The sequence below is a fragment of the Heteronotia binoei genome, chromosome 21 (genome assembly GCF_032191835.1).
Source record: "Heteronotia binoei isolate CCM8104 ecotype False Entrance Well chromosome 21, APGP_CSIRO_Hbin_v1, whole genome shotgun sequence".
Taxonomy (NCBI): domain Eukaryota; kingdom Metazoa; phylum Chordata; class Lepidosauria; order Squamata; family Gekkonidae; genus Heteronotia; species Heteronotia binoei.
In genome coordinates this window covers 158,174,542-158,184,927 of record NC_083243.1, presented here as the reverse complement: position 1 = coordinate 158,184,927, position 10,386 = coordinate 158,174,542, and the positions used below count along the sequence as shown (strand labels likewise).

At 41.7% G+C, this 10,386-nt stretch overlaps 1 protein-coding gene across 1 annotated transcript in view; it reads left to right on the top strand.

Moving 5' to 3' along the window:
• Window positions 1–312: 312 nt before the first annotated feature.
• LOC132589218 (mucin-5B-like) overlaps window positions 313–10,386 on the top strand; it is an 89,122-nt gene continuing 79,048 nt past the window's right edge. The window contains exons 1-5 of the mRNA XM_060261904.1: window positions 313–379; window positions 3,524–3,592; window positions 4,875–5,139; window positions 8,726–8,840; window positions 9,718–9,808. Of these exons, the coding sequence (XP_060117887.1) occupies window positions 313–379; window positions 3,524–3,592; window positions 4,875–5,139; window positions 8,726–8,840; window positions 9,718–9,808 (607 nt within the window). The remainder of the gene's footprint in view (window positions 380–3,523; window positions 3,593–4,874; window positions 5,140–8,725; window positions 8,841–9,717; window positions 9,809–10,386) is intronic.

Below are 10,386 nucleotides of genomic sequence, written 5' to 3'. Positions count from 1 at the left end.
ATTGCCTTTGATGGGGAAGAAATCTTACCTTTTTGCTATTCATTTCTAGTTTCCTTTATTAGATGGAACCTTGACAAAAAATAATACACCTCCCAAAAGGCAAACATGCTTGGTCAGTCACCAAGGAACTGGAAGAGCATCCTCTGTTTACCTCTGCATCTACTAAGATCCTCAGAGCCCCACCTTGTTAGACCCTGTCAAACAAAGAGGGACTGTTCCCAAAACTGGCTGCTATATAAGGCTTGGAGAATACAGGTGAGATAGTCCTGACCAGAGGCTGACAGCATTCCTTTGTGCCAAACTCCAGTCAAGATGGGGTTTGGTAGGGGGCTCCCATTATGGGCCCTAATATCCATGATCTGCTGTATCCAACAAGAAGGTAAAAACTCTTTTGATTTTTATTTCATATTTAAAATATAACTGTGATTAGATAGCACTATTAACAATCATCTATGTTGTAAACCATACAGAAAGTTTGAATTTAAATTGGGATTTTTCCTTTTAATATTGCTCTAATTAAATATTTAATGTTTGTGTGTTAGTTGGGCATTTAATTCCATACTGCCTAAAGCTAAAACATTTCATGACATCTTGATGAAATTTGCTGTGGGGATTAAATTTTAAAGGTATAATTGCCCCTTTCCTTCAAAAGTTGCTATTTTACCAACAATATAAATGTCTTAAAACATGTTTATTCTGTTTTATTTCACAGTATGAAAAAAAAATGTATTTCCTATTTAGGAGTCTGTAGGAATTCTAATTGACTAGATTATGTTTTCTCTGTTTATTTGGATATAAAACCCCATCCTGAAAGTTAGGGTTGCCAGTCCCCAGTTGGGGGTGGGGGAACCCCTGGTTCAGAACCCCTCCCCTACTTCAGGGCTATCAGAAAGTAAGGGGAAGAAATGGCTGGGTGCTCCATTATAACCTATGAAGACTAGTTCCCATATGGATCAGTTCTCCTCATGGAGAACCAATATGTGGGTATCTGGGGCTTTTGGAGGGGGGCTTTTTTGTTTTTTAGATAAAGGCACCAAAATTCCAGCATAGCTGCTGACACTTCTCCTAAAAAAACTCCTCAAGTTTCAAAAAGTTTGGACCAGGAGATCCAATTCTATGAGCCCCAAAAGAAGGTTCCCACATCCTGCATTATTTCCAAAAGAGAGAAGGAATTTGAAAGGAACACAGCCCCTTTAAATGTGACTGCCAGCCCACCCAAAACTCGCTTGGGAGTTCTTCTCTCCCCTCTTCCAGAGCCAGGGTCATAGCCAGAATTTTTTTAGGTCAGGAGACTTTTTAAAAATTCAGGGGGCACCTGAATTTTTAAAAAGCACCCCCACCTAAAAAACATCCCAACGATGCCCCCCACCCAACCTTCCCTCCTCATCCGTGCTTTGACTTGAAGGCTGCCCTTGCCTCGCCCCATTCAAATCGTGCAGGAGGGGTGACAGAAGCAGCCGCCAGCTCCCTGCACCATTTAAAGAGCCTACCAACCAGCTGATCAGTGGGGTCTTTAAATTGCTTGGAAAGGCCAACGGCTACTCCTGCCACCCCTCCTGCATGATTTGAATTGTGGGGGGGGGGGGGGGAGCCCACAGCCTCTACCATGACTTGGTGGCCTCTTCCCTCCCCCACAATTCAAATCGCATGGGAATGGTGGCAGGAGTAGGTGTGGACCTTCTGAAGTGATTTAAAGACCCCACTGGATGGTGAAGCCTTTAAATCACACATGGAGGCTAGGGGCTGCTTCTGCTGCTCCTCCCATGCAATTTGAATTGCAGGGATGGCCCTCAAGTCACAGCAAAGGTGGGGAGGGAAGGCCTCAGGCCTCCCCCTGATTCAAATTGCATGGAACTGGTGGCAGGAGCAGCCCCGGCCTCCTTGTGTGATTTAAAGGCCCCACTGACCAGCTGGTTCTTTAAATGGTGTGGGGAGACTGGCAGCTGAACCTCCCACCCCCCCTGACATGATTTGAATCACGAGAGAAGGGGAGGAGGCCATGGTAATGAATAGCACCTTGAATTATCCAAGGCATGACATGACCTTTGTAGATAGCTCCACATAATAAAATAGTTGCAGCACTTTGTACCTATTTTAACTTCCAAACCTATTTTGTGGGCAGCCCTACATAAAGTGCAGTCTCTGCATGAAGTTAATTATTACATCCTAAATTAAGTCCCCACTGAATTCAGTGAGAACAAGGCACAACTATCTTCAGATTATAGTCTGCATTTTTTACCTGATTGTATAGAAGGAAGCAGTAGCCCCATGGCGCAGAGTGGTAAAGCTGCAGTACTGCAGTCTGAATTCTCTGCTCACAACCTGAGTTTAATCCCAGCGGAAGCTAGTTTCAGGTAGCCGGCTCAGGTTGACTCAGCCTTCCATCCTTCCAAGATCGGTAAAATGAGTACCCAGCTTGCTGGAGGGAAAGTGTAGATGACTGGGGAAGGCAATGGCAAACCACCCCGTAAAAAGTCTGCCGTGAAAACCTTGTGAAAGCAACATCATCCCAGAGTCGGAAACACAGGGGAGTACCTTTACCTTTTATAGAAGGAAGCATATTGCTCCCTTCAAGAGAGAGACACCCTTTCAAGGAAAGCTCTGCGAGAGCTATGGCTGACCCAAGGCCACTCCAGCAGCTGTAAGTGGAGGAGTGGGAAATCAAACCCAGTTCTTCCAGAGAAGAAACCAGCGCACCAAAATAAAATGCACAATTGTCTCATCCCGAAGCCATCACCACCCCTCCCCCCTGGTCTATGGATAAATTGTCTTCCACAAAACTGGTGCCTGGTGCCAAAAAGGTTGGGGACCACTGACTTACAACACTAAGATCATTTAAGAGAGAGATCACTAAGCAACAGTTTACACTAATTATGAAACAGAAGGACCAGATTAGAGTAAAAAAAAAATGAGGAGACTGGAACGGGTCTTTTGAACTTTAGTTTGAAATTAAAAGGAGAGCCCCAATAGACACCTGCATGCTGACATGCTCACCAGGCTTTGAGGCTCATTTCCTTCCAGCCTCCTACACTCTGAAAAGTGGATGACATGCTTCTGTGGGGACTTCAAGGAGCACCAGTTTGGTGTAGTGGTTAAGTGTGCAGACTCTTATCTGGGAGAATTGGGTTTGATTCCCCACTCCTCCACTTGCACCTGCTAGCATGGCCTTGGGTCAGCCGTAGCTCTGGCAGAGGTTGTCCTTAAAAGGGCAGCTGCTGTGAGAGCCCTCTCAGCCCCACCCACCTCACAGGGTGACTGTTGTGGGGGAGGAAGGTAAAGGAGATTGTGAGCTGCTCTGAGACTCTTTGGAGTGTAGGGCGGGATATAAATCCAATATCATCTTCTTCTTCTACCAGCAGCCTTGGACTACTACTTCTTTAAAAAACATTCCAGGCGTGGGGACATGCACATACTTGCTTCCCAGTACCTGGGAGACTGGACTCCCACCCCACAGTAAAAATTCTGGTCGATTTATCTTCAAATTTTAAAAAATATAATCTACCCTGTCTTTCATTTTTGGCAGCGTCTGGAACAGAAAATCCTGAAACAGTTACCATCATCCCACCACTGGCAGGCAAACCAGTTATGACTTGTAAGTCAGTATATGAAGTCTCTCAATATGTTATATAGCAAATATGTTTTTAAAAGGGCAGAATTTATAAGGAAACAGATTAAGAGATAGGCTGGTGATTCAACACATTAGTAATAGCACAATTCCCTTGGTAAACTTGGAATGTGATGATTTGTTGTAGAGGGATAGAGGACATTATGGGAAGATTGGTAGACATATAATAAATGAAAGGGAAACCAGTTATTATATTTGGAGGTAGAAATTAAATAAACAGGCAACTGTACATTGAAGTGTTTATGAAGCTGGGTCATACTGAATACCAGAATATGAAGACAAAATGATACTGCCTCCAGTGACATGGAGAGAGGTAACAGCAGAAAGCCGGTCCACAGAGTTGCTGCTAGTGAGAGAAGAGCTACAGAGCAGTGAAGGGAGATGAAATTCTGTTCCCCACCAATTTCGTGTTCATGAATACCCTGGAGTAAAGATTGCTAACTTCCAGGTGAAGCCTGGAGTTTTCCTAAAATTACAAGTGATCTCCAGACTAAAGAGATCAGTTCGTCTGGAAGACATTACAACTTTGGGGGAGGAAGGACTTTATGACATTACATCCCTGCTGAACTTCCTCCCCAATTATCACTCCCAAACCTCCAAGAATTTCCCAAGCTAGAGCTATTAACTCTGTTATGGAGTTGCTGCAGTGCTTGACTAGAGAGGTTAGGGATGGGGGAGGACTTCTCTCATTTTTCTGAACGTTTGGTGTTCAGCCAGCCTTTCGCCCAACTCTTTCGTATTCTCAGTGTAGGGATAGGCTATATTGGCAGTAACATCAGCCTATCTCCATTTGTACTGAATAGAGGAAGGGAACATTGTACACCATCGTGTAGTACCTTACCCATCCTCTTACCTTATGACCCATACTCAGTATGGAAAGGAGATTGACGGACATACCTGCCAGACCTAATCTGATTTAGGCTGTGCAAGGGAGAAGTTGCCCTTACCATTCTGCATAATAATTTGATGATCCATAGGCCTGATTCCTTGACACACTCAGTTTAGACTAGACATGGATAAGTGGCAATGTCAGTGTGATTTTGCTCCTAGCTGAGCACAGAAGCCCATGTTTGGCCAAAGCAAAACCAGGCAAGAAAAACAAAGCCCGTTTTAGTATGTTAAATGTTACATCCATATAACCATATGAAATGGCCTTAAGAAATCAAAACATGGATAAAAATGTAGATAACAAACTTCATTGACACAGGAAATATACAATATTTCTTCCCAACTTCTTGTGAATTCACAGCCTTCAATCCAGCTCACAATGGACGTGTATGCAGCACATGGGGGAACTTCTACTACAAGACATTTGATGGTGACATCTATCATTTCCCTGGAGTCTGCAACTACATCTTTGCCTCACACTGCAATGCTCCCTTTGAGGACTTCAATATCCAGATCAGGCATGCTAGTGAGGGAAATGCTGCCCACGAGATCAAAACAGTCACCTTGCAAGTTGTTGGAGTGAACATTGAAATGGAAATGGATGGCGTTTCAGTCAATAACGAAAGGTAGAAACCTGTGCATCAAACAAAGTTGTTTCCTCAAATAGATTCATTAATATAGTTGGACCCCAGCACCTTTAACTAAGGGTTAATCCGCATGACCTAGACTCATGATAACAACTTGCAAAGTTCCTATGGGCCAGCTTCCTGCTTAAAGTTAATATAAGGTAGAAGTATAACTCTGGCAGACACTTTCTCATATTTTCCCATATTCCTGCATGTGTCATAATCCTATCTGGAACCAGTTCCAAATGTGCACAATCACCACATCTAAAACCTGAATAGGGGTATGTAATAACATGTAAAGCAATCTTGTGTTTCTTAGGAGATTATCTTCTTTGCCCTTTTTTGTACCAATAGTGTCATGGCGTAAGGCCCACAATGAAGCAAATAATATAAGTCATACCCTGATCTGTAAATGCAAACTGAAGACCCATGAGGAATCATAAAGGTGGTTGTGGTAAGGCTGGAAATGCCCTCAAAATCTTCTCCACCAAGATTCTTAGAATGCTCAGTAGCTTGAATAGGGTAGTTGTTCTTTCCCTCTCCATTCCCCTTTGACTGACACTCTGCTGCTCTCAATATTCCATCATTTTTGAAGCATTTAGAGTTGGGAAATGCCTCTAGGTTGGGAAATGCCTGGAGATTTGGGGGCTGGAGTCTGGAGAGGGTGGGGTTTAGGGAGAGGAAGGAACTCAGGATAAGACAATGACATAGAGTTCACACTCCAGAGCAGCCATTTTCTCCAGGGGAGCTGATCTCTGTCAGCTGGAGATCAGTTGTAAAAGCAGGAGATCTCCAGGCTCCACCTGGAGGCTTACAGTATACAGAATGTACGAACCATAAAAACAAATTACTGTAATAGCATCAAAATAATTAAAGAATAATGAAATCAAAATCTCACTGTAATAAATTACAGAAAAAAGTCAAAGTACTTATACAAAATTCATGCACAAAATCACAATTCATCCAGGCTCAATTCAGCAAAATTCTCAAAACATCAAAATAAACTTACATAGATCATACAGGTTTCATCATAAAGCATCATAGAATAAAAGTCACAAAATACCGAAGTTCCTTGTTCAAGTTCACAGTACATAAAGTTCAAGTTCAAAAAGTTCACATGAGAAATCCCAGGTACAAGGTCTCATTCCAGTCACTTTCATCAATGAACCCACTCGGACATAGTAGTAATTAATGACGTGGTATTAAGCAGAGTTCTGTCTAACAAAACCACAGGAAATATTACTTCTTTTCAAGCACCATCATGGTTATTTAGAGCATGACCGAAGCACAATTTCGCACTGTGGTGTAGCCACACTGAAGCACTATTCCTTTACTTTACTTTACTTTATTTGATTTATATCCTGCCCTCCCAGCCGAAGCAGGTTCATACCACAGTGCAAAATTTTGTGACTTTTACCCTTTGATGCTTTATGATGGGACCTCTATGATCTATGTAAATGCATTTTGATGTTTTGAGAACTTTGTTGAATTGAGCCTGGTTGAATTGTGATTTTGTGCATGAATTTGGATAAGTACTCTGACTTGTTTCTATAGTTAATTACAGTGAGATTTTGATTTCATTATTTTAAAATTATTTTTGGCACTCTTACAGTAATTTTTTAAGCGCTTTGTCCACCTGGAGGCTGGCAACCTTATTAAGGGCCATAAGAACATAAGAGAAGTCATGTTGGATCAGGCCAATGGCCCACCCAGTCCAACACTCTGTCAAACAGTGGCCAAAAAAAACAGGTGCCATCAAGAGGACCATCAGTGGGGCCTGGATGCTAGAAGCCCTCCCACTGTTGCCCCCTCCCCAAGCACCAAGAATACAGAGCATCACTGCCCCAGACAGAGAGTTCCAACAATATGCTGTGGCTAATAGCCACTCATGAACCTCTGCTCCATATGCTTATCCAATCCCCTCTTGAAGCTGGCTATGCTTGTAGCCACCACCACCTCCTGTGGCAGTGAATTCCATGTATTAATCACCCTTTGGGTGAAGGACTACTTCCTTTTATCCATTCTAACCCAACTGCTAGGCAATTTCATTGAGTGTCCACAAGTTCTCATATTGTGAGAAAGGGAGAAAAGTACTTCTTTCTCTACCTTCTCTATCCCATGCATAATCTTGTAAACCTCCATCATGTCATCCCTCGGTCGATGTTTCTCCAAGCTAAAGAGCCCCAAGAGTTTTAACTTTATTCACAGGGAAAGTGTCCCAACCCTTTAATCATTCTAGTTGCCCTTTTCTGGACTTTTTCCAATGCTATAATATCTTTTTTAAGGTGTGGTGATCAGAATTGTACACAGTACTCCAAATGAGGCCACACCAATTTATACAGGGGCATTATGATACTGGCTGATTTGTTTTCAATTCCCTTCCTAATAATTCCCAGCGTAGCGTAGGCCTTTTTTAATTGCAGTCGCACGCTGTCTTGACATTTTCAGTGAGTTATCTACCATGACTCCAAGATCTCTCTCCTGGTCAGTCTCTGCTATTCCATCAACTTGTATTTCTAGTTAGGATTTTTGGCCTCGATGTGTATTACTTTGCACTTGGCCACGTTGAACCTCATTTGCCACATTGATGCCCACTCGCCCAGCCTCAATAGATCCCTTTGGAGTGCCCGACAATCCTCTCTGGTTCTTACCACCCTGAACAATTTAGTGTCATCCGCAAACTTAGCCACTTCACTGCTTACTCCCAACTCCAAATCATTAATAAACATTTAAAAATATGTTTTCTTTTGGCTAGAATACATAGTCCTATGTTTCTGAGTATTGGGATGTCCTCTGAGTAGGGGGAGACCCCCTACCTTAGCTATATAGGTGGCCCAGCTTTGCTATGTCCATCACTGACAGATGGACTATTAGATATTATTATATCTATTATTATATTATACTGGATTATATATATAATATTATATCCCTATTAGATGTAGTGACAAGAGTTCACAGGAAGAGGGAGCAATTTAGAAATCCCTCCCCCCCCCCCAAAAAAAAAATCTCTTCTTGCAGATTCCTAAAAGCTTTCAGAGGATTGAGCAGACTGATTTCCCCCTCACCCATTTAACATTTTGTGTCTGAAATTGTAATACATTTACAAGAACAGAGGGTCCTGAAAGGATCAGGACCTCCTATATAAAGAAATTGACATTTTGCATTTTTATCGTAAAGACAATTCAGTATCAGTCTGTTAATGAAATCCCTCTCCCCGTTTTAACCAACATTCTCAACATCCCATTCCTTTGCAGCATTTTTAGTCCTCAACATGCAGGTTTTTAAAGTCCCCCCCCTTAAATAATCATTTTGGTTATTTTATTAAGTCTTTGCATTAATCCTCTTTGACTACTGTACATATTAATCTGAATACCCTATGCCCTGCTGCGCTGCTTTCATCATCTGCATAGGAGCCGGTCATTTTACTAATTAACCTGGTGACTGGAATAGTCTGAAAGAATCATGCAAAGAGAGGCATTGACAAAGCACCCGACAACCCTGGACTCAGAAGCAGATATTTTGCATTCCTTGCATTTCCCTTTTGTATGCGGATGTACCTCAATATTCCCTGTGCTTTCTTCATCAGGGTTCAGCTGCCCTACAGTGAATCTGGATTCAGTATTGAGACAACTGAAAACTATGTGATAGTGAATGTAAAGCTGTGTCTAAGCCTCATGTGGAATAAAGAAGACAGCCTAATGGTACGTACAAATGATAGAGGTAGGATTGATATCACTCAGACAAAATGGTATATCAAGCTTTGAAATAAAGTATTCTACCATTCTAAGACCTGCCAGAGTCCAACATTTGCAACTTATTCTTTATAGACTCACATTGTATACATATTCACCCAGTACATGCACAGTACAGAAACTACCTAAATAATGTTGTCTCATTTAAAGGGCTTCAATTGGGCATAAAGCTAAATGAAATGAAGGACTCTGGGTCAAGAGCACAGACCTTAACTTAGACCAGTTTGCAGATTTTCAAGATCAGGTTAACATGTTCTTTGGTATCCTTCTGGGTGTGTGTGCATTCCCATTCTGTTGCTATATTTCCAATCAGTTTTCATTTTTCCTAGAAATCTTTGTAGTCACTGCATTCTTAAAGACAGCTGCCAAAGTGGGTTCCCACTTGACCTCCATTTTTAAAGTAAAAAACACACAATTTGATTCCCAAATTTAACATGCAATCCCCTTTGTTGGTTATAACTGTTACCTCAATTGTCTTTTCTTAATAAAATTTTACTTTGATAGGCTTAGGCAATAACTTGACCTGTAGATTTTTTTGGTGGTGGGGGCTCCAAATAAAGAGACTGTGTAATGGGAAGAAAGAACTTTTTCTTACAGATACTGCAATGAAAGCTACATTTTAATGAATAGTACAGAGCTTCTGAATCACAAATGAAACCTCAGTTTCCTGTCCACTAAAGCTGAATTAGCTTGTAGAAACATTTATACAACATTGATGGAGTCTATTTTGGTGCATCCAGTGCAGCTGCTTTCATTCGTTTTCAATTTATGTCTTGTGCAGAGTCTATCTATTAACTTTTATCAGTGTTCCCTAATATAATTTCAGGTGGAACTGGATGAAAAATATGCCAATCAGACCTGTGGACTTTGTGGGGATTTTAATGGCATCCAAACTTACAATGAATTCCTTTCAAACAGTAAGTATCAAAAATATCTGTTTATTAGGTTTGGGTTTACATACAACCATTCAGTGTGCTGTGGAACTACAGTCTCTCCCAACATTTTTGCTTTTCATCCATTTTGAAATAAAAGTACATTTTAAGCATTGTAGGTTAAAAAACTGAGCTAGCTCACACTAATTCAGCTTAGAGGGAACACTGCTGAGGACTTTGGGGGTCGAACCAGGATCAAGGTTCTGATAAGCACGATTGAACTCCAAAGGGAGTTCTGGCCATCACATTTAAAGGGACTGCACTCCTTTTAAATGCCTTCCCTCCATTAGAAATAATGGAGGATGGGGGCATTTTTTTTGAGGCTCATAGAATTGGCTGCCCTGGCCCAATCTTTTTGAAATATGATGGCTTTTTTTGGGGGGGGGGAGAGGCACCACATACTAAACTGAAAATTTTGGGCCCTTACCTCAAAAAACAGCTCCCCAGAGCCCCATATACTCATGGATTAATTCTCCATCATACCTTATGGGGACTGGTCTCCATAAAGTATAATAGAGTGCCCAACAGACATTCAAAACTGCCCCCTTTTTTGGTAACCCTGA